Here is a 26,577-nt window from a genome sequence, read left to right as displayed (position 1 = left end):
TTGACGACTTGTCAGGGCTCTCTTGTTTTGTTTCTTTTTTAGAACATCAATTCCTTTTGGCTTTAGTTCCGTTTTTATTTACTTCTGAACTACGACGATCATGATTGGCTATAGATTCCCCACCAAGCTTTTGCGACGGAGTCTTGGAGAGTGGCAGAAACAGCATCAGCGACGGCGCTTAGAGGAGTGCGTAGAGAACTTTTTCGGTTAGCAGCCAATAAAAATTGCACTGAGGATTTATAAGTGTCAGATAGTAGATATCTATGATTATCATAATCCACTTTGTGTAGCAGCCTGCGAGGACGTGTAAGCAATGGCGTGTACTTGCAAACGATGCATGTATCATGTCAGATCAATCGGCTTGTCTGCACAGTGCAATTCAGTTTCTTGTGTCTAACGTATGATGGGAGGTCTCACTTAACATGTCAGTGACTCATCTAGATTTCAACCATGATGCCGTTTCATAAGCCCAGAATCTCCCTTGCGCTCCTACAAATCGTAGCATATAACCATGATCCCCCTTCTCAAAGTGCCTGACCTACTCGCCAATATGTGTTTTTGCAAGATCGAAAACCCGGATCATGACGAGGAGCTTGTGGTACCAAACCGCCCCTCGCAGCGCCTGTCCACCTCTTCACATCTCACCAAGATTAGAGCCACTTGGCACTGTCCAATCGTACTCACGTCCACGCACAGCCGAGTTGCGCAGAAGCGTCCCGCAGGACCGATTCACCCTTGTCGAAAGCATTACGCCGCGCTCATCTGGCCCCACTGTCCTCCAACGGCCTCGTTCACCTGGTCAAAGGACCCTGCCGAAAGACTTGCAGAGGGAAACTCGGCCTCTGTCCATAGCTGAGTCGAACGGCCAACTTAGGCCCTGCCTCGTTCATGCCGAAAGTCCTCGCCAATCAAATGGCATGGTCGCTGTCATCACCCCTCGGCAGTCAGGAGTGTGGTTCGCCCCTGCTGATCCAGAGCGGAAAACAGTCAAATGCAAGTCATCGCAGCCCAACACAGTCAGCCACGAGCGTCCGATCCACTGAATATGCATCTGAAAGAGAGACAATGGCCGAGATCGATGAAGGGAATTCGAATTTGAGAAGGGAATATGACCGCAGAGATGAAGCTCTGAAAATAGTCCAATCTCCATAAGTCAAGAGTCATGGAGGTGATACTAATGACAGTCACTTGCCAGCGTACATGTTACGGAGCTTGGACAAAAAAAGCACGGTGCGTCCACAGTATTTGTTGAAGGATAATCACACTGTTCTGCATCTGCTGTAGTATCTGTGATGACCATCATTCTTCCTAATCTCACCATCTACCTACTGGTCAAGATTATCATTGTTGACGGCGCATCGGCTGCAATGACGGTATTGCGCTTGCACCTTCGTTGTCATCATCCATCAGTCCATGAGGGACTGAAACGATAGCACCGGTGCTTCTTGGTGGGAGAGGAGGTCCATCAGACTCTGCTGCCTGCTGCCCGTAAATTTCCTGCGGCTTGGTCCGTTGCGGAGGTGGAGGGAAAGTTGTTTTAGCACCACCACCAAATGCTGTTAGTGCTCCTGCCGGAGGCCTTGATGACGTAGACTTTCTTTGTCCATTGTTCCTGCTTTCTTGACTATGCTGTCGATTGCTAAGCAGAGCAGGTTTCTTTGGGATTGGTGGAGCCGCTTTGTGTGCTACATTCGACGACATTAACACTAATGACGACTGGCTGGAACTCCTCGAATTCGGTCCACGAAGAGCGACTTCTTCCCTCAGTGGATCGGGATCGGTGTCAAGCGGCAAAGGTTGACTCCCATCAGGAATTGGCGAAAGTCTGTGAGAGTTCGGATGTTTGAGTTCGTTGTATTTGAGGGCATGGCTTCCTCCAGGTGTCGTCTTACTCGCTTTCCAGTCTGGTTCGTCGGTGGGAGTGAAAGGGTTCTGAGGTCTGTGCACGTTAAGCACAGATGTCTCGTCTGGGGCCTTGAGGTTCGATCTAGCTGGAAGCCCTAGCCCAATGCATTAGCAATGATTAGACGGTTAAAGTGAGAGCCGGGAGATTCCTCACCATTGTCCAACCACCACTTGCGACGATCCGAACTAGCTGGAGGAAGTTCGGGAGCTATTGACTCATAACCAATTGTGTCCTCGTCCTCGATGTCATCATTTCTAGCATTAGCAGTGGTGTCCCCAACTTCCGACCTCCGTTTCGCGTAGATCTCTTGACTCAGAGTCTCTTTTCGGACCTCGTCGACGGCACTCACAGCGCATTGGAAAGTTCCGTAGACGGGCCTGTGATCAGAGAAACGGAGTGGCGCTGTTGTATAATTTATCTGCTTCAGAATCTCTCCTTTTCGAAGTATCCGATCACACCACGCAGGTATTCTCGCCTTTTCTCTACTAGTTGTCAACATTAGGTTACTTAAAGGGCGCGAGATAAGCCTACGAGGTATCGTAATCATCTGAGCCGTTGTTGTATTTATACGTTGGCATGAAGGTAATTCTCGACTCGGAATAAAAGGGAAATGTATGCCCGGCGACCATCTGTAAGTTCAACTGTGTACATGTCACTCAGCAAGCCCAATTATGGATCCACCGCTTCGTGGCTTACCTGATCGTTCTGATACAATGTATCAAGATCGCCTGCTTTGATCAGCTGCCGTGCTTTATCATCGCTCAGGCCTACTCGGTAGTTGAAGTCTCCCAACCATATGATTGCATCATGGTCTTCAATGGATCGATTCCGTTGGAAGCGAAGGCCAGTGCTGATTGTACGATAGTCACGATTGCGTTCTTCGTAGTTAGCAAAACCAGCAGCCAGGTGGGCAGTTACGAAACAGATGCGGGTACTCGCATAGTCCAATCGTATGGCCACCGCCCCTTTGTTTCCGGCCATGCCAGACATGCCAGTCTTTCCATCATTAGCTCAAGATTTCCAAACGCGGGGATTCCCTTGAAGCTTACCTTCTTCACGCTGCCTTCGACATTTTTGATTTTTTTAAGGATACCAGCTTTCACAAAGATCATGAGTGCTGCTCCCACGAGCTGTCCGCTGCGTAATAGGATGTACTCCTCCGACGAGTGCTTGCGAGCACTGTCGTTCAATGTTCGTCTCACAGCGTTTTCCCATGCCTGGCGCCTCACCGGATCAGTAGACATGATCTGTTGCGGGCTAAGCTCTACAATTTCTTGGAAGCCAACAGCAACAATGCCAGGGTGCTGATGCAATTGATTGATATCAGGCCACAGCCAGGCTGTAAGATCTTCCTTGACGCCACTGCCGCGACCGTTCAGATTGAACGTTCCAACCCAAATTTGCACCGTGTCAGGTGTGGAGTACTCGTTGAACCTGAATTCTGTCACTATCATGAGGATACTGGCCGAAGTTTAAGACACACCTCCTCTTGAGCTCCGCGCTTACAAAGTCGGTGATGGGATCATACAAATGGACAGACGACTGGTCCATCAAGCGTCCCTTAAATATGTTAGAGTGTTAAAGTGATTACAAACCCTTTAGTCGTTTACCAATAGCATGTCAATAGTATTCTGCCTTCCCTTGTCTGCGAAATTATTGATGTACATTCTGGTGGCACTTTTACGGGCATCAGCTATGGCGCCAGCCAATGACATCTTCCCATGTCGGGTGAAGGAGGATTTCAAAGCCCCAGTGCCGGCGTATATCTTAGATAATGCCTGTAGCACACTTTAGCCCTTGGAACATAGTCCTTATATTGATTATGACTCACATCTCCATTGTCTGCCCAGAGGCTAGAATGCCTTACCCAGAAGTCTGTTGCAGTATGCTCATTGCGATGCTGTAGAAACTGCTCTAGAGCCATTTGGCTAATAATAGTTTGAATGAGGTTAGTCCGGTCTAGGCAATCCAGGCAGTTTGTGCGAAAGATGCCTTCCTGTTGAAGTATCACTACCTCTCCCACTTGTGCAGCCTTCTCGTCATACAGCGATCGTTGAGACGACGAGTCCACATCTTCACACAGAAAGTACACAAATCCGTCCGCACGGTCCTGAATGAGCCGTTTGACCATGGTTGCAGCTTCATATCCTCCTGGTCCTCTTGTCTCGGCATGGAAATCGAATTGCGACTCAATAAGACGATTTTCCGACGTCCCACCAACGTCGACCGTTTGATTTAATGGGCTATGCAGCACATGATAATTGTATCTTGCTGTTAATTCTGCCTCTCCGGGTTTTGACTCACTCAAGAGATTGAGGATGTGAATTGAGCCATAGTCAGCTCCCAGAGACCCAAAATGCTTATCAAAAGCTGGTTGCGTAGCTTCAGGAGATCTAGTAATCTGAATTTTCTGCTGTCCTGGAAGCAGACCGGTAGCCTGCTCCCAGAAAATGGGTATAGAACCCCTTATCTGGGCGTAAGAGAAACACAGACTGGAAGGATGGTAGAAAACGGTCTCCGTTTCTACGAAGTTTGCCACGTTCCCATCGTCGTCTATGCCTCGAGAATTGAACCTTGTTCCTGCACGCCTACAGGACAGTCTGGATATCAAGGTTAAAGTTGAAGGTAAATTAGTCCTCAGGCCCTTAATTGGCGAAGAAGAGGACGGGACGGTGATTGTGGAAACAAATCCTCGGATAGCGGACGTCAATATTCGAGAGGAGTCAAGAAGTTCTTTCTCTTTTGCTGCCAGTCGGGAACGAAACTTGATGAGAGGATCTATCATATAGGAGTTCCAGAGAAAACCGTCATCTAGATTATCGATATCAAATGCTGACTGCTCCGACAATCTAGGAGACTATTAGATCTCCGCATTCTCGAGATGACATACCTCACATACCTATGTTGGAGCCGGTTGGTCAAGTCGAAAGTCAAGCTATAGTAAAAAGTCCCGCCGCTTAGGATCTTCTTCAGTTCGGAGCAGGGATGCTCCAGGGCCGCATCATGCGGATCTACCACATTTGTGTGCTCGTGCCTGTGAGGCGGCCCATGGTCTACATAGTACGGGTCAACCTCTTGATGAAGCTCGTAATCAAAATCGTCTCTGTTCAGGCAATCTGAAACTCTTATTAACAGGCTCCGAGTCTCACTGAACATTGAACTTGAGCAAGGGGCTCACAGAAGTCGACAGAGAGTATTCTCTGAACAGTCTCATCGGGTCTCACTATCAAGATTTCGAGTTTAGCACCCCTTCCGCAAGGCAAATACCCGTGCAATAAGACAGTTCAGAGGAGCATTGACGACTTTTTGCCCCCGGAACTTCTCTTACGAAAAGCAAAGTGGTCCGGCATAGGGAAGGCGAACTTCTCGGAAAGTATACATACCTGTAGCCACACGAACAGCTCCACTGATGACACAAAGAAAAACATCGGCGTTGATGTTGATCAGACCAAGCGTTCCATGAACCCCAGATGCTCGTAGCACACGGTAATCCGTCAGGTCAACATCCTCGTGAGCCGTGAACTCGACCATGCATTTGGAAGCCGAAGATCTCGCGCTTGTCTCATTATTGCTCGAGGAATCCGCGCTGGTACTTGACAGGCTGTGACGCAATATGAGAGCATGAGAATCTGTAAGGACAGCAAGAGCTCTCTGAGGGTGTTCTCGCAATAAGAGTTTTAAAGACATTAGTCACGAGCGCAAGTTTGCAAGCGACAAATGGATATGGCGGTACAATTTCTACTACCCATGAAACATCTGTAGGATCTACCAATTGGTGCGAGTCTGAGCACTAGTACACGGACACAAATTTCGCCTTTTGGTCCAGTTCAAGCTACTGCGCATCTACGAGGTGCCAACACTATTAAAGCCTCTTTGTACCTTTACGACACTACGACTCCTTGCAGTGCCAGAGCAGGTGTACAGGAGCAGATCTCATACTGAACACACTCCTCCAAATCCAATTGAGACACTTTTTTTCTCTTGATGAGCTACTTGATAGGAAGCAGAATCGTTGGATCGATGAAATTGCTACATTCCACCATAAAACAAGCGATGCAAAATGGGGTATCATGTTCCAAATATCTCGAACGCCAAGAGCATATCAGCAGGAATGCAGAAGCTTGCGTAAAGCGCCGATTTGTTATCATGTCTTCGTCATCATTGATGAACAGCCTTGGGCGCTGCCTTCTGGCGCTTCCCAATACTCTGAAGACGGCGTGCAAATGCGAATGCGAGTGCTTTGTCGGCATAGATGAAGGCGTTTCCAATATTCTGAGAGCTCGCAAACATCTTTGCCTCAATGATTGATCTTCTTTGGATCAGGTCGTTGAGCCTGTCCAATTGAAGCCGATGCCTTTTGATCCTGGTCCCACTCAGACAGAGTGAGAAGAAAGTGACAGTAGACTTACATCCGCCTCCTGATGTCCTCAAATCTTACCGTCATAGCATTCTCTATCTTCCTCACTGCTTCCCGATGACAATCGTTGATGACAGTGCGTCGAGCCTTTCGACGTCTTCTGGCCTAAGAGACTGTCAACCCTTATAACGTCATTAGCTCGGGTCTGAACACAGGATAACCTTTCTCTGCATTTTTGTAGCCAACTTGGTGACTTGGTTGTCATCGGAGCTCTGAGACCCTGGCTGGGACGGTTCTTCTACTCCACTTCCATCGCTTCGGGCCAATGCTCGTTCTCCTGTACGCTGTGACTTGGAAACGCGCACCCGTGCCATAATCGGCTGTTTGATTGAATGTCCCAAGCTCCTATCATTCGTAAGTACAATAAAAGGATAATTGACAAGATTCGTGGATCCGTTCCCGCCCGAGCCGCCTGTAGATGTGGCCATTGCCAAGCACCATATAAGCTTCTCCAGGAAACTCGCCTAGACAATTTTTGGCCCCATCAAGACAGTTCTGAACCTCGTACACTATCCCACGGCGTTCGATTTTCAATTCATCAACCCAGCGACATGGGACTGGGTGCTCCTAAAAAGTGAGTAGAGCAAGATTGTCACCCTTTGCGCGTTGCTGAACTCAATAGACGTTTCAAGCTCTCCCACGACCCCAATAATACGGCCTGGAGCCGGTCAGCTACGAAGTATGGCCACAAGATACTCCAATCTCATGGCTGGATGCCCGGAGAACTACTCGGAGCCAGAGGTGCATCCTACTCAGACCAGCGCTCTACGGCTAGTGCTTCCCATATAAGGATTACGCTCAAGGACGACAACCTGGGTCTAGGTGCAAAGCATGAAGCAGCCCTGGATAGTAGTAAGACTACAGGCCTTGACGTCTTTCAAGACCTACTTGGACGCTTGAATGGCAGGAACGTAACAGATCTAAAAAAGGATCGAATACATAGGTCAAACCTGAGGAGCTCCGCCTATATCGATCAACGCTGGGGGAATCTTCGTTTTGTCAGTGGAGGACTATTGGTCGGAGCCGAAATGAAGGACCGAGTGAAGGGTGGACAAGATGCGCTCAGTAACTCTCAGCAAACGCCAAGTCACTACTTAGATGAAGGAAGGCTGCCAGAAGCAAATGAACCACAGGAGGTACTATCAGAAAGCGCAAAGCGCAAGAGACATAAGAAGCAGAAGACTTCAGGAGTCGATCACGGTGTGCAGGAGACAAGCAAGGGAGTCAACTGGAGCGTAGTAGGGGCCCAATCACCTTCCTTAAAACAAGAGCGGGAGTCTCATACATCGCTTAAGGACATGTTCGATGAAGTTCAGATGGACAAGGTCCAGAGGCACGCAGAGAAGGCAAAACGCAAACCCAAACGGGCCAAAAGAGATGCAAGGCACTCATCAAAAGTGCGAGAGCAGTCGTCTATCTTGCCATCGCCAGACCTCAATCAGCTTCCGGGCCCAAATATTGGAGAGGTTGCTGTAGCATCATATCCCCTTTGCGAGGCCAAAGCCCCAACCAGAATATCACAAAGGCCCGGGGCTGGTAGACTTGCTGTACGCCACCGATACATCCAGCATAAGAAGATGTGCATGATGGATGACAAAGCGTTGAACGAAGTATGGATAGCTTGGCCTGCTTGATGGGACTTCAATTAGCTGACTCCTCGCAGATATTCATGATCAAAACTGGATGATTTCGGAGTTAGCATTGAACTCTTGAGACATGTCTGACAACTCATGAATAATGAACAGGGAAGAATTATCCATACCTAAAGTATCTTTTACGTGGGCGGCTTTGTTAATTTTTCTTGGATTGCCGCTTGCTCGCGTACAATTTGGAGGCAGCTAGCGCCTGGTTCGTTGTCGAAAGAGAACTTTCAGACCTATGATATGCTGGACCGTTATAATCACCGATCACCACGTTTCCAGTTTGCACTGCCAATCTTACTGCATTGACGCCGTTTTTCGACTGTCAGAATGGCACCCAGATGGACATTCTTTGTGACCATAGAATCTCCAGCTATTAATTATGTCGAGTGTGGAGGTAATCGAAAGACAAAGCACTCTGCTCTCCAGAGGACCCTCCTCTGCATTGAACAATCCACCAACACTAATGTACCCCAAAGTAATTCGAGCCGTTACACGCTAATTCTCAAGCTCTGCGGGGAGCTTCTTTTCCCCGCAAAACAGATCGGCGATCATCAAATCCATCACTCCTTGCTTCAACCTCAGTGGTAACCCGACGCAACTCTCCCTTTTCAACTCGTCCTCTCCAGCATCCTTGAATGAAGCTAAGAGCTACGTCCACAAGAAAGGTGACAATTCGACTTCATTCCATCCGTTCCCCGCAATTCCGCCTAGCTGTGAGATCAAGCAAACAAAGAAACTGTCCAGTGTCCCTTAAGTTGACAGCTGTCTTGAGCGCTTCATCGATACGTCGACTCCAACATTGATCCAAATGTCTAAAAACGAGAACTCACCACCACCAACACCTACTGCAACTACCGACCGACGAGCTTCCTTCTCACCAGGCCAGAAGCTCTCCGAGCTCTTCGGTCGTTCTCCTCCCAACGGCAATGGCACCCCCGCCTATCCTGGTCCCATTGCAACTGCAGCTGCCAATGCCCAGGCTCAACAACGTCGTCGTACATCCATCGCTTCACTAGGCCTGGCAGGATCTCCGACCCAGACGTCAGCTTTCACCAACATGAGGAACCGGCAGAGCAGCATCGGAAGCGGCAGCTCACCCTCTACTTCCATCAATGAAAGCGCCGTTGAAGAAGGGGATGCAGAACCAAACACATCGCCCACGTCGCCATTTGCTCGAAGGATGAGCTTCGGTGCGAAGGCGCTTCGAGATGTCAGAACGGGGGGAACAGGTAACGCCAACGGTAGAGCTTCCACCAATGCGTCTTCTGCCCCGTCTGTTAAAGGACGAGGTGTGTGTTCAAGCCACTCAGATGTAGTCAAACGTTGGGTTCTATAAGCTAACCTGTGCTCTCTTCGGGTTTAGGCGAAGGGTTCAATTGGCCTGAGCAGATCAAGAATAGGGCTGAACGATCAGCTTCAATCAACAGCCAAGCACCTCCTGCTCCAGCGACGGGTCCTTCGAATCATCAAAAGGCTGCCAGTGTGTCAGCTCCCGAGCAGCCGGTCAAGGAGATGCCGAAGTCTCCCAGAAAGCCGGATCATTTCCAGGAAAGAATCTTGAAGGGCGACTTCTACATGGACTAGACCCCAACGGCAACCGCATCAATATACAGTCGGAGCCGTCCAGCTACAAGCACGGACGAGACAGCATCAGTATATACGGTCACGCTTCTCAAGGCTGTCCTCAAATGGGTTACTCGGAAAAGCACCAGCGTACCATTGACAGGGTAATCACTTGTGCACCTGCTGATGATTCATTGCTACCAGCGAAATAAGACTCCTGGCAAAGGCCGGCATTCCGCACGGAGTCGTTGTCTTTGTTGCTCACCACGGTCATTACTGGGTCCGCTTGGACGCACATTATCGGCCCGATGCATGGGAGGACGCAGTGTGTCAGCGTTTCAGAGGGTGCACATGGTCTTGCTTCACAATTGCTAGGGGGGCCGTGGAATTCGAATTAGGGCTTTCTGAAACATGTCAATTGCTAATCATTACTTCTGATGATGACAACTATTGGGGGAAGATGCGATCATGCATGGCGCGAGTAGTGTACTTTCTGTCAGTGCTAGCATCACAACATCTTACCGCACCTCAACAACCAGGAATTTCATATTCCTGTCTTTTCCCCACACATAGGTAGCGCGTAAGCGCTTAGGGTCAGTAAGGTAGGCAGTGGGCAGTAGGCAGTATGTAGGTGCATTCCCCACACCCAGGAGAGAGTTTGGTGGGAGGGAAGTGGGGCACCTGGGGTGGTGGTGGTGTGGGCCATGTGGGCCATGTGGGCCTTTTGAGGAAATAAGGTAAGGTTTGCATGTGAACCGGTACCAGTACACGATTCCATCTGCATGAGGAGGCTATCTATTGCTATCTCCGGTTAATGTTTCTGAAGATGACGCAGAGTACTAGTACTCCACCACTCCACCACTCCATCACTCTAACCTACTACATGTACCTACTACCTAAGGTACTTATCTATGTAATTACTAGTACATTTTGCTCGGTCTGGCTCGGTCTTCTCTGACCTGGTAAGATGGGGAGGTCTTCCTCGGAGCCCCGCACCCTTAGCTACCTACCATACCGGTCTCTCCAATTGACCCACACACACACTCTCTCTCTGTCTCTTCCTTTCCTCCCCTCCCTCTCTCTCTTTGTCTTCCTTTTACTTCTCATGCATCGGATTTGGCAACACACCTCTCTCTCATAGCTCTCTGATTCAATCACATCTTGACCTTCTGCAACGCCTTCTCTGCGTGTACCCTGATTCCAAATGTCGGAAATACCCAAGCAGTACAAGGCTTGCGTTTACGATGAACCCGGAAAGATTTCTACCAAGATCGAGACTCGAGAGACGCCTGAGCCCGGGCCTGGTGAAGTCTTGATCAACCTGTATGTACCTGTCTCGCCTCAAGACCCTCGGACAAGGGACACATTTCCGTGTTGACTCCCGGCTCAAGCACTCATTCGGGAGTCTGCCACTCTGATCTGGGTGTCATGGAGAACTCAGTAGGCCTATCCTATCACTCCCTTTTGCCTGCCTCGCATCTTTTATCCCCCCAAAAGCCGGGGACTCATGTGCTTTCTAGTGGGCCTCCCTCCCATATCCAACCCAGGCAGGCCAGGTCGGGGGTCACGAAGGCGTAGGTAAAGTGGTAAAGCTGGGCCCCGGCAGCGAAAGCTCGACTGTTAAGGTCGGAGATCGTGTCGGCGTGAAGTGGGTATCTGGGACCTGCGGGAGTTGTCGTGAGTAAAGGCTGGGATGGGGAGCGCTCCACCCTTTGCAACAGGTGAGATACGCACCTGGTGCTTCAAGGCTGACGATAGCTACAGCTCAGTGTTTGGGTGGTTCTGAAGCTCTTTGCCCAAAGGCAAAGGTTAGTGGATATTACACTCCTGGCACGTAAGCTCCCCACCTGGTCCAGGAGTTCTCCAAATGTGCCCTTTGACAAGAAGGTGTTTGTAGTTTTCAGCAGTACTGCATTGGCCCTATCAAGTAAGCTCTCACCACCCATCTAAAGTGTTGCATAACACAAAATATTCTGACAAATTTTGCATGTAGCTATGTTACTGCAATCCCAGATAACCTACCATCCGCCGATGCTGCTGTAAGTATGAACTGAGAGGCAACGTGCGTCTGACTTGGTTGCACGCGTCCAGTGCTGACAATCTTAAAGCCTATGCTGTGTGCTGGCGTGACCACCTATGCCGGCTTGCGCAAATCCAAAGCCAGGTCCGGCGAATGGGTCGTCATCTCCGGCGCCGGTGGTGGCCTTGGTCATATTGCTTGTCAACTCGCGGCTGGCGGAATGGCTCTTCGCGTCATTGGCATTGACGCCCCCTCCAAGAAGCAGGTCGTCATGAACTGCGGCGCCGAACACTTCATTGACGTAACTGCGCACGACGACACATCTATCGTGGAAGAAGTCCTGAAATTGACAGGTGGCCTTGGAGCAAGCGCCGTGCTCGTGTGCACGGCGAGCAACAAGGCTTATGCGCAGGCGTTGGATTTCTTGCGATTTGACGGTACTCTTGTCTGCATTGGCATGCCTGAAGGAGCGCCTCAACCAATAGCGAAGAGTTTTCCGCAGGCACTCGTGTTCAAGCAGGCAAACATTTGCGCCGTCGCAGTGGGGACCAGGCGGGACGCAATCGAGTGTCTAGACTTCGCAGCGAGGGGGATTGTAAAAGCGCATTACAGGACGGAGAAGATGGAAAACCTGATGGAGGTGAGTGGCGAGAGCCCGTACTGACATTTCCTCGACAGGCTTGCTGACTGGAGGAAATGTAGGTGTTCCAGGAAATGAAGGACGGGAAACTGATTGGTCGAGTGGTCTTGGATTTACAATAGACCTTTGCACTATGCCGATACTGTTTGTGTCTTAGGTAAAGAATCATCTTCAGGTTCACAGTGTGTGAACTGCGATTGATACAACTGAACCATTTCATGTGTAGAATGTGTATCCGTCCGCGTGGTATTTTTGACATAAGGCATTAGTTTGGGGTTGTTACTCAACAACAGGACATGTCTGTGCCACTGATATCGCAATTCACGCTCCGGCATCAAAGCAGTCAGTACTAGTTGCGAATCCAATACCCATGCCCAGATTGACACTTGCAGCCGTGCACATAGAGACAGGATCAGGATTGAGATAAGTGAATGAGTGCGTAGCGGAAGCACCGGATGGACTTGCCGTCCATGTGGTGGTAGATTGTGCGGGAGCGTTGCGATATGCTTGGGCTTTGGCCGCGGGCGTATAGGATTTACGTGGCTTGCTTCGTTTCGTGGAGCGCCCTCTGCCACGGGAAAGGCAGGACATGTGTTGTCCCATGTTTGATTTCGTAAGTCGAGTGTGGTTGAGTACGCTCTGGGGTTTGGGGAATTTGAGGATGGAAGAGGGAGTCCTGGGAGATCTGCTTGTATTATTTCGCTGGCCCAAGACACTGGAACGTTGAGATTTGCTCAAAATCTACCAAAAACCTGGCTATGAATAATCTATAAGTGGGACCAGCCCATAGAACAGTCAAGTGTGCTCGAAACTGAGGCCATCCTTCTCTATGTATCTCCGGGCCCGACATATGGACTTTTTGTTCGGTAATGGTAGAGGAACGAGTGAAAATACACACAACCGAGGACCCAAAAACGTAGTGCCAGGAAACGCAACAAGATGTTAGAGACTGGTTTCTTATTCAAACCCATCGTGGGTTGCCTTCCCTCAGGCGCGCAGATCGCTGGAAGAGGGAATGCAATCAACAGCAGTTACTGCAACATGTGAAACCCTTCTCACAAGAGGATCAGAGTCGTCGATCCAGGTCTGTCCTATGCGCGCCGCGGTTGAGCGGAAGAAGATCGAGGTTCATCGGTTCTAGGTAGTATCGTACTCGTGCAACATGTCCTCAATCCTGCCGGCATATGCTCGAGACGCAGGCATATCATCAGCATCCCATTCATCAATATTCTCCTTGATGGTGGTCAGACGCTCGGAAAGGGACCTCCCTACGTCGGCGGGGAAGGCTCGCAGTCGGTCAATGATGAAGTGGTCTCTCATCCAGAGAAGGAGTGATGGATTGAACGGAGGATTTCCGATCAGGTAAGCGTACAAATTGCGTTCTCTTTCAGGTTCATTGGGCTCTTGATTTCTGTTCCAGCTGCTTCCCTCGTAGATGTCTCGGTTGTGGAAGCAGACCTCTTCTACGAGGTCAGTGAGGGTCTCAGCCAGGAGATATACTGCCCCCATGTCGAGAGGAGCATTCGTGGTTCTTCTCTCGCGGTCTTCACACATCTGGTGCACGAGCAAACGAAGAGTGCGTGCGCATTTAGGGACATCCATATCCCTCCACTGTTCTGGTACTACAACAGTTAGGATTCAGCATTCTGCTTTTGAAACAGACTTTCAGTTTAAGGACTTGTTCGAAGGGCAAAACACGTGTCCCTATTCCTCAAAATTGTCTTCAGACTCAAGAAGTGGTATGAAAGGGGAAGATGAAATTCGGGAAGGGCGGTTACTATTGTTCCTTGCGTGTCCGGTTTGAGGTCCACTCCGACCATAATGGCCAAGGCATTGAACCGCAAGCCTCGCTCTCTGACGCTGCTTATTATAGTACTGCCTGGCACACACGTCGGGTGGTACCACCTGCCGCAGGTACTGATAGAAGGCTTCATCATAGATTGCAAGCCGATAGATCGTTCGGGAGATATCTCCTGGAACGAAGATGTCGTCGAAAGACATTGGTGGCTGCTGGTTGTCTACAACATCGCGCTTGTACTCGCTTGGGGTGCGACCCTCATCAAAGCTTGAGAGAATATCACATAGACTGTCTATTTTCGTGAGTTCTTCTTCGTCGTCCCCTTCAACGTTGTTGAGACTCATGGGTAAGGAAACATGCCGTTCCTCAATGAGAGGGTACAGCTCACTCAAGCGAGAAGTCACTTCTATTTGTGTGGAATTTTCCGAGCTGGCTACTTGCTGGTCTTCGCTCAAGATGGCATGAAAGCGTCCAAAGAGCCACTACATCTGTCAGTATAGTATTGTCACAATTTGGACCTGGCAGGCAAGATGCTCGAAAAGATGGCTGCCAAAACGGTACAGATCCTCTTCGTGGAGCAGTTCGATCTTGAACAACAAATGAACACGGGTTGATGCCTAAGATTGTTGTTGAAAACGAGAGGGTTTTGGTGCCTCGGACTACCATTTCTTTGACAGCTTGCCTGCCCGGGTTGCTGGACTCACATATAGATGCGGACATGCACTTCGTGACATTCGATAACCCTGACAAGAACATTCGACCCTGTCTTGCAGTATTCGTTGACTATCCGGATTGTATACCTAATCCGACATTTCTGAGTCAGCCTTGCCCTTTTCAACGTCCATAAAACCGGTCTAGCAAGGGCTAAGGGGCAGGAGGGACTTTTCGCGCGCAACATCTATATGAGAAGTCGAACCGTGGTGCAGATTGGGGGAATCACCCTGGAATGTACATACTCGCACTGCAACTGGAATTCTTAGCTGGAAGGCATAATATCTATCTCTGCCATCTCCGTATGGTCGTACAAGATCGACCGAGAACATGGACTCCAAACCTTCAACAGCTGTCTGAGTAGAGCTGGGAGACAGGTGTTGGGTATCATACCTGTAAATTCCAATGTTAGCTTGACTTCTTCGCGATAAAAGCCAATCTATAGGACGAATCCTTGGGTTCGGGATTAAGCCTGCTACTCGCGGAACATGTCTAACAACGCAATTCACGATTAGGGAGAACTTGCTACGAAATGTGGACTTACTGAAGACCTGCGTATCCCGAAACAGGGGCTATAGTTAGTGCTGGAGGTTGAGCGCGGCCACGGCCACGGCCACGACCGCGACCTCGAGCCCGACCTCGCGGAGATCGTCCTGCCCTTTGCTGGGGGAATTGGGTCTGAGAACGAGTGACTGGCATATCGTCCAGATGTAAGGTTCCAAGCAGTCGGGCCGGATCCGACATGAGCAAACTAAGAACAGCGAATGATCGACAGGAGATGGTTGTTGCAGGAATGAGTACTACTGGAAACATCATGAACCTTTTGTACCGGGGCATTTGACTCAAATTTCAGGCAACAAGCTTGCTTGAAGAAGGAAGACGTGAGCAAAGGGAAAAGATGGAAGAAGTATCAGCCCCCTCTGACGGCGGTTAAAGGACAAACGCCAGTCAAATTTATCAAAAGGCGAGGTGGCCGCACCTCTATGGCTTCAGAGCACATTCTTCGAGCTTCTAAAAGCTCCGCTGAGCATCTCTTAGCAGCGCGCCAGATTCAGCTTGAAATTGATTGGAGGAGATGACACAGGAAAACGGGATATAGCTGAGTCAACTGGAGCTTGAGGTGGTGGTGCCGGCTACGCTGATGCCAATATGGGGCTGTCCCTCTAAACGGTCAAAGCGTGAATGGGCCAACGGCAAGTGGCGTTATAGAAGTCCTGTTGACTGCCATCCCACTCGTGTTATTGGCCATTGGAAGTGTGATTGAATCAGTAGCCGCGTGGTCAGGGCCGGCAACAGCGAAGCCTAAGTCATGAGTGCATGGCCTCCGTTCAGCTCCTCGAGGCTGATAGAAGAACAAGAGAATCAAAGATCGTGGGTGGTGGAGATGAAGCCGCATGGAGTTCCGGTCATTGGAGTTGGCTTTGGTATACTTATTGCGGCTCAGCGACTGTGCTGTGAACAAACTGTGCTCCTTGGTGGCGCTTCCCATAACCTTCGTCTCAGCCCTCGAACTCAGGCTGATTCATATCGATGTACTGCGCTTCATCGATGCAGATACTGCGTCCTCTTAGTCGCTCTAAATGCAATTGGTCAGTTTCTGAATTCTGTGAAAAATGGCAATCGCTTTTCGGCTCGTAAGCTGCTTTAAGCGCGAGGCTTCATTTGCACAGAGGCACCAGCCCTTTTCCTATCGACACAACATGAAACTATGATACACATGTGCAGTCGTGCCACCATAAATATACTACTCTTTCCGATGATGCAAGAGAGTAGCTATGTGAAATGGTAGCTACAACAGCCGCAATGAGACCCGCTAAACACCGCTTTTTGACCGACTACTAGAGAAGACCAACAGGGAATCGTGAGAAAGACAAGGTGCATGGGAATGGCAATGTGACCAAGGACTATCACTATTCCAGTCCCCGTTGCATTGCCGTCACTCGTTCCCACCATATTTGCTATGCGCCACCCATGCTTGAATCGAGCCGGCTTGTGTTGCTTGTCGCTGGCCGGAAGCCTCTATCGTGTGCTGGGCTTCCTCAGATGACGCCTTTCCCCTTCGCTGATGCTATTTGTCCGCCGGCTATGATAAATGGATAAATTGGAGATAATTGAACAATGGAATTCGAACGGCTTGGAATCCAAATACGTCGTGGTCTATCCCCCACATTGTCTGCTCGGGCAGACAATGAGGTGCGCTAGTGATGGTCGTGAGCACCTCCACTCGGTCGACTCTTCAACGAAGCAACTTCGTCTTGCAATCGGTCGATTTTGGCCTCTAGGCTTCGAGCATAAATCCAAAGCTGTTCATTCGATTGGGTATAAGGATTGTGAGGCCTGTCAAAGCTGGTTTGGGGCCCAGTACTGTGGCTAGAAAGGCTGTTGTTTGCTGATGACGTAGTACCTGGTGGATAGCTCGGTGAGTTCGGTCCATGTGATGGAGGTCCAGCGAGGCTATTGGGTACGCTGGCGTGCGGTTGAGTCGGCCCTGTGGTTTGGCTGTGTAGAGTATACCTAGTTTCCGGAGGGTTCAGACCAGGCAGCGAGGGCAGTTGAGGAGCATTGGGATGGCCCGCGGTGGGGTTTGGAGGTGGCAAACTCATTGGCGGCGATATGTTGTGACCCGTAGTGCGTCTACCGAATTGCGTGTGCTGGAATTGCTGCGTTAGGCTTGGGGATCTGTTGCGATGGATTCCGGTATCTGGATGGCCCAGCTGCTGGGATGTTACGCCAGCCGGTGAAAGTGGTTTTGGGCTCTCGGTCATGCCGCCTTGGGCGAAAACATTGGCGCCAGAAGCCTGGAATCCGGCCGAAATACCAGAACTAGGAGGAGGTGGATATGAGGATAAGCCGAGCGAAGACTGCGTACTTGGTGGGCCGGAGCCGCCTCTAGGGCTTGCGTTCGGTGGCGGATAAAGGCCACCTGTAGGCTGCCGGGCAGCTACAGGAGGATAGGTACTGGGCTGTCGTGATTGATACATGGTCTGGTGTTCAGATACATGTCCGTGGTGCTCATCAGGAGGAGCATCGTGTTTTCGAATGCTAGGAAGGCTCCTCCCGCCAGGACTATCATTGTCTTCGTCCATGTGCTCAGGCTCATGTGAGGCCTCGGCAGTGTACATAATCCCAGGCATACTGTCTCCGTCACCAGCCCTCATTCTCTCTTCGTGCTTCTCGTCGCCACCGAAACTACCCATGCTAGACCTCCTCCCAGCACAGCCACCCTGGCCCTTGTTGTGTCTTGCTAGTGCGTCGCCACGAGCGAAGCTGCGATCACACTTAGGGCAGACGTGAGGCCTCTCGCCAGTGTGAAGCTTGGTATGCCGTTTCAAGTCGTGTAAACGTCGAAATCGTGCTTCACAAGTGTCGCATTGGTAGGGCTTTTCATGGCTATGAGTAAGGAGGTGGCTCTTCAGATTGTGATGCCTGGTAAAATCAGTACTGCAGTACGGACACTTGTGTCTCTTGGTGGATGGAGACCTGGTGTTGGCTCTACCGCTACCGTACCCAGACTGTGGTAAGCTTGACGTTCGGTGTGCTTGAGCGGCCAACATTGGACCAGGATAAGTGAAAGCCTTATTGGAGCGGCCTTCTTCTGGATCCGTACCACCAGTATCGTCCCTTCCTTGACCATTCTCACTTCGACCCGGTCCATCATCGTCATCGTCGTCATCATCGTCATCATCTTCGCCCGCGACATCATCCATTTGACCTGGACTTGCCACTGAGGTACCATTTGCAGTGATTGTAGGGGCGGCCGTACTGCCAGATGTTGCGAAGCTTGCTGTATTTCGCGGGCTCGTCTGAGCTGTAGCCTCACTGGAAGCCACTGAGCCCCCAGTCAGAGTTGATTTGGGGGAAGGAGCCACCTCAGCGAGAGGTTTGCTCAGGGTAGATGCCTGGTTCGGCGCATCCTGTAACCTGCTCATGCCACTCCTTTGCGGTCCCGAGAAGTATCCAAGTGCCTTTCGCGCAGGATTGGGGCTTGTTTGGCGACCTTCAATCCTGTCTCTTTGCCTTTGCTCGTCTGCTAGAGCTGCAGCTCCTGTGAGCGCCTTTGGAGTATACTCCGGGGAAAGCGCTGACTTGGATGTGATTGACGCCCTTAACAGCTTGGCTTCGGGGCCGGTGGCAGATGCGGTTGTGAACGAGCGACGGCGTTTCCGAGCACTTTGGGGTGTGGCGAAGTCAACAGCGTGCGGAACGCTTGGGAGCTTGGGTGAGGAAGCGACGGAGGCAGGGGTGTGGGAGTTGGAGGGCCGGTCTGTCAAAGCTGCCGTCGCGCTGGATGTTGCTGTAGACGTCACGAAATCTGCCATCTAAAGGAGTTGGGAATCTTGTTTCGAGAGAGCACTGCCTTGGGGTGTCTTCACAAGAGCGACACAGAAATCGCAGTTCAAGGCCAGTGAAGGACACATTTGCCTGGTGAGAAGGTATTACTGTATTCAAAAAAGCCAGACTGCAGACCTAACGTGTACTGGTCCGAAGCGCAAAAAGCCTTTCAACCGTAAGGTACTCTTATTAATAAGTACTGTATGTTTGTTGTCTTTTCGTCCAAGCTTTTTGGTTTTGGATATCACATTCAGCCTGGCGCCGGAGGAGGGCTGGCACCGTTGAACAAGAGGATTTTGAAAAGACCGCTTAGCCGCAGCGACCGAGATGGAGAATTACGGTTGCGAAAGTGAATACAGGAAGAGAGAAAGCATTTCTAAGAGGCCGGGGGAGGAGAAGGAGGGGGGGGGGAGAGGGCAGTGGCAGAGTGGCAGAGAAAATGTAGAGGTGGCGGTGCCGGCGAGGTAAAAAGGGTGGAACATCACCCACCTTCTTGGAGTTGGGGAGCTCGGGGAGGCTGGAGTTGTTGCGCTAAGGCAGAGGCAAGCGAGCCAAGGAGCCATGATAAAAAACCGTTCCTCAATCCTCACACTTTCCAAGGCGGGATGACGTCAAAAGGTCCCGGTCCAGGATTCTCAATCTCTCGCTAGTCTAGTCTAGTTAGCTTGTATTATTACCCTCGTACTTTACTTTATTCTCGTCAGTGTCACCTTCTTCATATTCGCTGTTTTTCTCACGTTTGCTTTTGTGAAAGCAGACCACTTGGGTATACAATTCCATTACCATGTGGTTCTTTTATCCTCTCCCCATCCACAACGGAAAGCGAAGCTTTTTCTCCAGACGCCAAAGGAGAGTCACAGCTGGTCGATGTCGATGGTTGTTCAATCTTGGCAGTGCCACCAAGCAAAGGTACTTTGAACTTGCCATTCACCAGTCATTATTGGTCAAGACTCCTTGAGCTAGAGTAAAAGCCACCAGCACCACCGCCAGCTTGCTGAACCTGCAAGAAGGGGTCAAAGCCATCGTTGGTGTCAGGAAGCTGGCTTCATAGTCATGCCACGCCGTTGCTTTGACATGCTCGCCATGAATATTCCTACCTTTGTCTTCGGACAGGGCGAGGGTAGGTCGTGACTTGCTAACGTGCTTCCCTCGCACTGGGCTTGCACTCCCCGCTGCAGCCACTCTCGCCACTACTTGTACACGCGACAACTAAGTACCGTTCCTCGACTCCGTTCAATGTATAAAAACGAGAAAGGTATCCTGAGATTGATCAAGGACGAATGTCCAAAATACTTACTTCAGTTCTCATGAGAGTTACGTATTTACACAATATCTGTATATGGTACGATAGCGGCCGAATGTTTCAGACCTTCTCAATAGATACTCATAATGCTCGCTTCGTTGGCCAAATTGAAGTCTCTTCAGGTATGAGGAATACTCGTATGTCGTTTAAAAAAGCAATTCCCGCTCACAACACATGCTGTCGCACGCCTCTATGCGCCGCGAGGGGTATCATTGAAATTTCCAAGAACATTTATCACGCATCTCATTCTCCAGACTGCTTGAGTGCATTCCTCCTCTTCGCCTCCTCCAAAGCCTTATGTATTCTTGCTTCGTGCTCTGGATCTGCATTCTCTGCCTGCGCCGGTACGCCATCAGCGCGCCCGTTCTGGACGCCCAGAAATAGCATCAATTTGACGATTTCGTCATTGGTCCTCCTAGAGTCTTCCCTGATAAGCGCCAAGCGGTGCTCCAGATCTCTCATCAGTTTCTGATCTTCTTTTGCCCGCTCTTCCTTGAGTTTTGCCAGAGTCGCCATGTCAGCCTTTGCAACCTTGGCTTTCGCGACAGAGACTTCGTAATCTGCCGAATTCAAGAGCATGTCCGCGACGTGAAATGTCTGCACGATCTGCTCTGAAGATGAAGCAAGCAGAGCAGTGATGGCCTTGGCCTTTTCTACCTCTTCAAGCCCGGCTGTTGGCTCGTTCGAGCCGGGCACAGAAGCGAACGCTCTTCCAGATGCGATCCTACGCACGGCCTTCATGATTGCCTCCATATAATCCTGGTTCGCGCCCACCCCTCGAAGCGTGTTCTGATCGAGTACGTCCATGAGATGATTGGCTCTCGCATCACGTTGTTGGCAGTATTCGATAATCGCTTTCTTTTCCGCATCTTCAAACTGCTTCTCCAGCTGCTTGACCTTGGCAATGTTGCTCAAAGTGTACCACGGAGATATTTCAGTCTTCTTTAGCCGCCGGTCTCTCTCCAGAACTGCTTCGAACGCTTTTTGGTAACGAATCTCAAGTTTTTGGTGCAACGCAAGGAAGGAGCTCATCGTCGGTCCAAGCGCGAGTCCTTCTTCCGAGCCCTCGAACATATCTTTCCCAGCCAGCGTATGATCCATCAGTTCTGAATATTGCTCGTAGTGAGGAATCAGCTGGTCAAGCTCGTAATGTAAACGTGTCCAAACTAGGTTGAAGACATCGGATACGAAAGTCTGATATTCAGAGCGGTCCTCATCAGCTCTCCTAGCCGCTTCTGAACGTTTGAACTCTATTTCCAATTCCGCAATGTCCCCATACCCAATTTCATGGTCGTCGAATAGCGAGTCGATCTTCTGTTCAGATTCCACTTGCCGTGCATGTCGCTGTCTGTCATTCTCTTCGCGCTGCTTCTTAGCCTTTGCATCCCAGGCAACAACACTTTGGTGAATGAAACTGAATTCGTCGGGCACCGCCTCCATGACATTCCTCAGGTCTAGAATTCGAGCTGACTCGTGAACAACAGCGTCGGAATTTGGCAACGCCAACAGTAAAGGATCGAAATCGGCCTTCACAAAGCGTCGCAAATCAGGCGGTCCTTCGGCTCCAGGAGCTTTCTGCTTGTTTTCAGTTGCTGCACCATCTACCTTGACCTGCAAACTGGAGTTATATTGACTGGTTGGTGCCGTGATGATACTTGCCACTCCCGCTAATTTGGTATCATCCCCTCTTCCAAAAGTCGATGCACTTTCTAACGACCCCTGCGTAAGCGTCGCATATGGCCTACAGACGGACTTGCGATTTGCTAAGTAATTTTTGACCTCTGAGCGACCATCGCTGTACTTCGAAGCCGTGTATGCAGGCTTTTTAGTAGCTTCAAAATCTTCGAGTCCTACTGCGGTCGGTCCGTCGGAGCTTGGTGAGTCCGCACGTCTGGCGCTTCCTGGCGTGTTTGAGAGAGCGGCGTTGTCCTTCTCAAAACCTGATTTTGCGTCCTGCGATGAATCTACGTCTGTTCCACGACCGGTCTCTAGCAAGCGAGCTCCTACAGGTCTGCCACCAGGGCTGTATTGAACTTCATCTGATGGCGAATCGACCATGACATAGGAGTCATCTCCGAACGGCCTGCTTGACTTTTTACTTTCTTTCTTGGACTTAGAGTCGTCTGCCGACGGCTGAACTTTCAAGTCAACGCCTCGTCCGTCGTTTGTTAGGTCATGCTGTATTACCAACGGGGCCAGTGTGTTCCCAGGCATACCTATTACGCTTTCTCGATTTGCCGGTAAAGCAGGGAGCGCTTTCAGTGAGCGTTCGAGACCTATTGAATCGGCACGCTCTACAGCTTGCTTCACGAATCCTGCCTTCTCGACCTTTTGTATGGTCTCAAGCTTTTGCTGTACCGGTTTCTGCGGGATGATGAGCTCGTCATCAGTGCCGTACAAAACAACTCGCAAGCGAGATTCGCGACTGGTAAACACATTAAAGATATTTAGCTTGTCTTGGTTGGTTTCTGCACGTGATTCTTCTCGCAGCATTGCCGCAAATCGATTCAAGGATGCTTTACCCCACGGTTCGAGGTCTGAATATGGATCTTGGACCGTTTTCATCTCCGATGAAGTTGTGTTATGGGGAAGTGAGGTATCAGGGGTGAGCGGAGGAGGAGTTGCTTGGGGAGGTGCGCTAGTGACGTTGTCCTTTGACGGCGACCTGTCACTAATTGCATAAGTTTTCGGTGTCTTTGCATGCTCCTGTGAATGATCCTGCCTGGGCTCAATACTATCTCCCGCGTCAAAGTTCTCTTGCGAGGTGTTGCGAGGCATGAACGAATAAGGGTCTTCTTGCGTTGTCTCCGCGGAAGCTATCAACTGCTTCGATGGCGAGCTTCCTCGTGACAAGCTCTCGATTGTTTCTGAGGACACCATGATGATAGCTTCGTGCGATGTAGAGCCTCCTGAATTCTGCGGGAGCTCTGATTTGACCTCCTGTGAATTCCTCTTACAATCGTCTAGGTGGTCTGACTCGAGCTTCTCCAGTTGCATGTTTTGCGAAATCTGCTGATCTGGGTTTAAATCGTTTCTCTGCGATGAGCTATGAGAATTTTCGTTCGAATCTGTCGGCGTTGTCTCTCGCGAAGCCTGAGGCAGACCATGCGTCCTCGGGTCTGTGTATGTGTCTACTGAGGGATCAATGTCCGAGGACAGTCTGTTGATGCTTGGCTCGGTGGGAATCGACAGTGAAAGGCCCGACGAAACCGCCACGTCGACTGGCGGCAAGACATTTTGTATTATCTTTTCGCTTTCTGATGTGAGATTTTCTTCTTTTCTGGGCTTGACCTCTGCATTCGCCGACATGTCATTTTTTGCCGGCTCTTGCTGATTTGACAGAGGCTGCGATTGCTGTCCATGATGAGTGGCAGTCAGAACGGCATATGATGGGGTTGCCGAAACATTAGCATTGTGGTGTAGCTCTCGCTCATCAGGATTGAGGGAATCCACGGAATCTGGTAATTTTGGTAACGAGGGCGCGCCTTTTAATATCACGTCTACACCTAACATCCTTTCACGAGGGGTGGATGCCAGTGACGCTTCAGCAATATTCGAAGGCTCTACATCATTGTCAGGGAGAATTCCAGTGGCGGGCGCCACTTCCTGGACTTTTCCGACATAGGGAGCTTGCGACCATGCTCGGATTACATCGTCCAGATCTGGCCGTTGCTGGCCATCAGCATCTGATGACGGTGCTGCATGACCTGAAGCAGCATGAAGAGTAACCAGGCTGTGCGCTGATGGCGGCCTTGTGTTGGTTCCATAGCCACCTTCACGCGAAATCCGCAGCTCCTGGACGACATTGTCTTGAGACCACCTCTCCATAAAGGGCCTGGCGGAAGATTTTTCGTGCAAAGATCGGTTCTCCAGCCGCATCAAGTTCGAGCCAAGCAGGTCCGATTCGTTGCGTGGTTGTATGGAGTCGAGAGGTAAGTCCACCGGCAGCTCAGTGGATCCCTCGACCACGCTCTTGCAATCCCGCGGTCTGGGTCGACTGTACAATTCTTCATCGTCGATCTCTTCTGCCTCGTAATCCCCAAAATACTCCCAATCTGACGGGCCACCGAAGCCCAAAGCTGAAGCGCCGTAGGTCGCGGATGTTGCCGGTGAAAGACTTGTGGATCGTATAGGGAGATCTTGATGCTCGCGCTGCAGTCCCATTGAAGTTATGGTTGAGCTTCTTTGGCCAACACTATCGTCTCCTGGCGTTGCTGTTGGAGAGCCACTCTGGCCCTGGTCTTCCTCCGCGTCTGACGACGAGCGACCTGAGTGCCAGTAGAATGAGTCATCACCCTGGTGCTCAGGTCTGCCCCAGTCCCCTCGATTCTCATTTTCCCGGTACGACGTGTTGGATGTTTGATGGGACCCTGGTGTCGAGACACCTGCAGTATTGATTGAGAGGTCAGTAGTGGAGATAGACTGTCCATCGGGTGGGGACAAGACAGCATGTTGCGGCTCTGGAGAAGGAACATAGGCGGCCTGAGATTCCCACGGCGTTGATGATGGAACCCAACGATCTGCGTCGCTGGGGCACACGGGCGAGATCGATGATTTGTGTAGGAACTCGCCTGCCCGAAAGCGATTGAGATCATTACTTTGGGCTACGGTAGTTGATTGAGGCAAGTTTTGCTGAGGGAGTGATGGTTCGGGCTGCGGTTCCGGTGGTGGTAGGGCAGATTCAACATCGAAATTGGTGAACTGCGGAATCGGGATCGTTGGCCGCTGCTCATGACTGTGCCATTGATATGGTCTGTTTTCAGTGTTTTGCGAATCCTGAGGGTCAAATCGGGGGCGCTGAGAAATCGGTGAATCTTTTTGCTGTCCACCATCGTAGCTATGCTGTGGGTCATGCCAGGGGCGCTGTGGCATATTTTTCGGGGCTTGCGCCATATCCTCGTGTCCCAGGGGTATCTTCTGCGGAGGAGGTGGTGGAAGCCGTTCAGGCTCGGGCGGGGACCGTATCGAAATTTGCACGTCTTGTGGTGGGGGCTGACGAGGTTCTGGCAACGGCGGCGCAGAGGCAGGGTCGTAAGCTACAGGTTGTAGGAAGACTGGCACCTCGATTGTTGTGGCTGACAGGCGAGATGAAGGTGTCTTCGACTCGGGTGACATAGGCTGGCCTGGTGTTTGATGATGAGGCCGTGGCTGAAAGGGTGGGGGTATCAGCTCTACGTTGAGATGGAACGCGGAAATGAGAAAGGATGGACTCACTGGCAAAGCTGGCTTTGCTGTTGGCTCTGAACCATGTGCGGCTTTCTGATTATATTTCACGCCCCACGTTGATGTGTCTGGAGGACCACTGTCCCAGGTAGGATTGACATTCGAGTGGCTAGTGACAGGCACAGGGGGATAGCCATGAGAGGTAAAAGGTACGTTGGCGAGTTGACTTGCAGGTGGAGCTGAGGGCGTAGGACCATGGGAGTGCCATCCTTGCAATGATTCTGCCGAATAAGGGGAATGATTCATCCACTGAGGTGACGTATGAGCTGGCGATCCAGGGAATAATCGAGGCGGTAAGGCCGGCGGTATGTCATGATGATTTAAATTCCAAGACGATCCTGCAACTCGAGTATGTTAGAATAAGGTCTTGGGGGCAGGTTGCAGTCAGTTACATACCATTATGGCTAGGAGAGGATTCGGTCGAATTCCAACCTTGAGCAGGTCCATAGTAGTACTTTGAAAGGGGTGGAAGCATGGGCCCTGTTTTGGAGGAAGGGGAAGGAGACTGCTGCTGCCCTCGATGATATTCTGGCATGATGCGCGGTAGCATGTATACGCGGGCATCAAGACAGCGACTTGAAACTTTTGCCGCATGGCTCTATGCGCACCCTTTGGCCTTGGGCCATCGCTCCTGCGCAAACTCCTTTTTGGTCTAGGCTGGTACTGGAGACGGTGAACAATGCGTCCCATGCCTTGGCGGCAAATGGCGATGGTTGAATGGAGTAACATGCAGGAGTCCTTACAATTCACTCTAGGGCACTGTAAGAACAGGATACTTTAGTATTTAGTAACCGGCGGCGTGAAAATCACAATCCTTCGACACAGCTCCACAAAAAAAGCTCTATCGAAGTAGAATCTGGTAGTAAACTTCGAACTCGAGATGTTGTTTCTGATCGTGTCTCAGAGAATTTCTTCTCAAAAGCGCTGATCATGGAATAATCAGGTAATGAAGTGATATCAATTTGGTTGTTCCAGCGCCAAGATTTGCTGGCACGCCGCTGAGAACTAAATGCCACCCCAA

General features: G+C 50.5%; 8 protein-coding genes across 8 annotated transcripts; 3 read left to right on the top strand and 5 right to left on the bottom strand.

The window, feature by feature from the left end:
- Positions 1-1,341: 1,341 nt before the first annotated feature.
- Positions 1,342-6,637, bottom strand: HO173_013209 (uncharacterized protein; the record flags this gene model as incomplete). The annotated part of the gene is made up of 14 exons (XM_037315033.1): positions 1,342-2,000; positions 2,060-2,388; positions 2,438-2,547; positions 2,603-2,902; positions 2,956-3,340; positions 3,390-3,466; positions 3,517-3,684; positions 3,738-4,755; positions 4,806-5,022; positions 5,085-5,129; positions 5,290-5,535; positions 6,121-6,269; positions 6,316-6,428; positions 6,485-6,637. The coding sequence occupies 14 exons, from the start codon at positions 6,635-6,637 to the stop codon at positions 1,342-1,344; spliced, it is 3,969 nt and encodes a 1,322-aa protein (XP_037158095.1).
- Positions 6,638-6,874: 237 nt separating this feature from the next.
- HO173_013208 (uncharacterized protein) lies at positions 6,875-8,010 on the top strand (the record flags this gene model as incomplete). Its single annotated transcript, XM_037315032.1, has 3 exons — positions 6,875-6,897; positions 6,946-7,933; positions 7,987-8,010. The coding sequence occupies 3 exons, from the start codon at positions 6,875-6,877 to the stop codon at positions 8,008-8,010; spliced, it is 1,035 nt and encodes a 344-aa protein (XP_037158094.1).
- A 764-nt stretch (positions 8,011-8,774) lies between these two features.
- Positions 8,775-9,550, top strand: HO173_013207 (uncharacterized protein; the record flags this gene model as incomplete). Its single annotated transcript, XM_037315031.1, has 2 exons — positions 8,775-9,255; positions 9,330-9,550. The coding sequence occupies 2 exons, from the start codon at positions 8,775-8,777 to the stop codon at positions 9,548-9,550; spliced, it is 702 nt and encodes a 233-aa protein (XP_037158093.1).
- Positions 9,551-10,733: 1,183 nt separating this feature from the next.
- Positions 10,734-12,311, top strand: HO173_013206 (uncharacterized protein; the record flags this gene model as incomplete). Its single annotated transcript, XM_037315030.1, has 8 exons — positions 10,734-10,852; positions 10,921-10,969; positions 11,050-11,206; positions 11,294-11,363; positions 11,427-11,456; positions 11,523-11,568; positions 11,638-12,189; positions 12,252-12,311. 8 exons carry the CDS (start codon positions 10,734-10,736, stop codon positions 12,309-12,311), a joined length of 1,083 nt encoding a protein of 360 aa, XP_037158092.1.
- Positions 12,312-12,320: 9 nt separating this feature from the next.
- On the bottom strand, positions 12,321-13,743 carry HO173_013205 (uncharacterized protein; the record flags this gene model as incomplete). Its single annotated transcript, XM_037315029.1, has 2 exons — positions 12,321-12,489; positions 13,343-13,743. 2 exons carry the CDS (start codon positions 13,741-13,743, stop codon positions 12,321-12,323), a joined length of 570 nt encoding a protein of 189 aa, XP_037158091.1.
- Positions 13,744-13,893: 150 nt separating this feature from the next.
- On the bottom strand, positions 13,894-15,397 carry HO173_013204 (uncharacterized protein; the record flags this gene model as incomplete). Its single annotated transcript, XM_037315028.1, has 4 exons — positions 13,894-14,469; positions 14,692-14,787; positions 14,944-15,091; positions 15,243-15,397. The coding sequence occupies 4 exons, from the start codon at positions 15,395-15,397 to the stop codon at positions 13,894-13,896; spliced, it is 975 nt and encodes a 324-aa protein (XP_037158090.1).
- A 1,499-nt stretch (positions 15,398-16,896) lies between these two features.
- Positions 16,897-19,017, bottom strand: HO173_013203 (uncharacterized protein; the record flags this gene model as incomplete). The annotated part of the gene is made up of 2 exons (XM_037315027.1): positions 16,897-18,124; positions 18,206-19,017. The coding sequence occupies 2 exons, from the start codon at positions 19,015-19,017 to the stop codon at positions 16,897-16,899; spliced, it is 2,040 nt and encodes a 679-aa protein (XP_037158089.1).
- A 1,559-nt stretch (positions 19,018-20,576) lies between these two features.
- On the bottom strand, positions 20,577-26,091 carry HO173_013202 (uncharacterized protein; the record flags this gene model as incomplete). The annotated part of the gene is made up of 3 exons (XM_037315026.1): positions 20,577-25,481; positions 25,548-25,894; positions 25,953-26,091. The coding sequence occupies 3 exons, from the start codon at positions 26,089-26,091 to the stop codon at positions 20,577-20,579; spliced, it is 5,391 nt and encodes a 1,796-aa protein (XP_037158088.1).
- Positions 26,092-26,577: the final 486 nt, after the last annotated feature.

The sequence above is a fragment of the Letharia columbiana genome, assembly GCF_014066305.1.
Source record: "Letharia columbiana isolate WasteWater2 chromosome Unknown xpSc0000089_s0, whole genome shotgun sequence".
Lineage (NCBI taxonomy): Eukaryota > Fungi > Ascomycota > Lecanoromycetes > Lecanorales > Parmeliaceae > Letharia > Letharia columbiana.
Note: the sequence above shows the minus strand (reverse complement) of the source record. Positions and strands in the feature narration are given on the sequence as shown.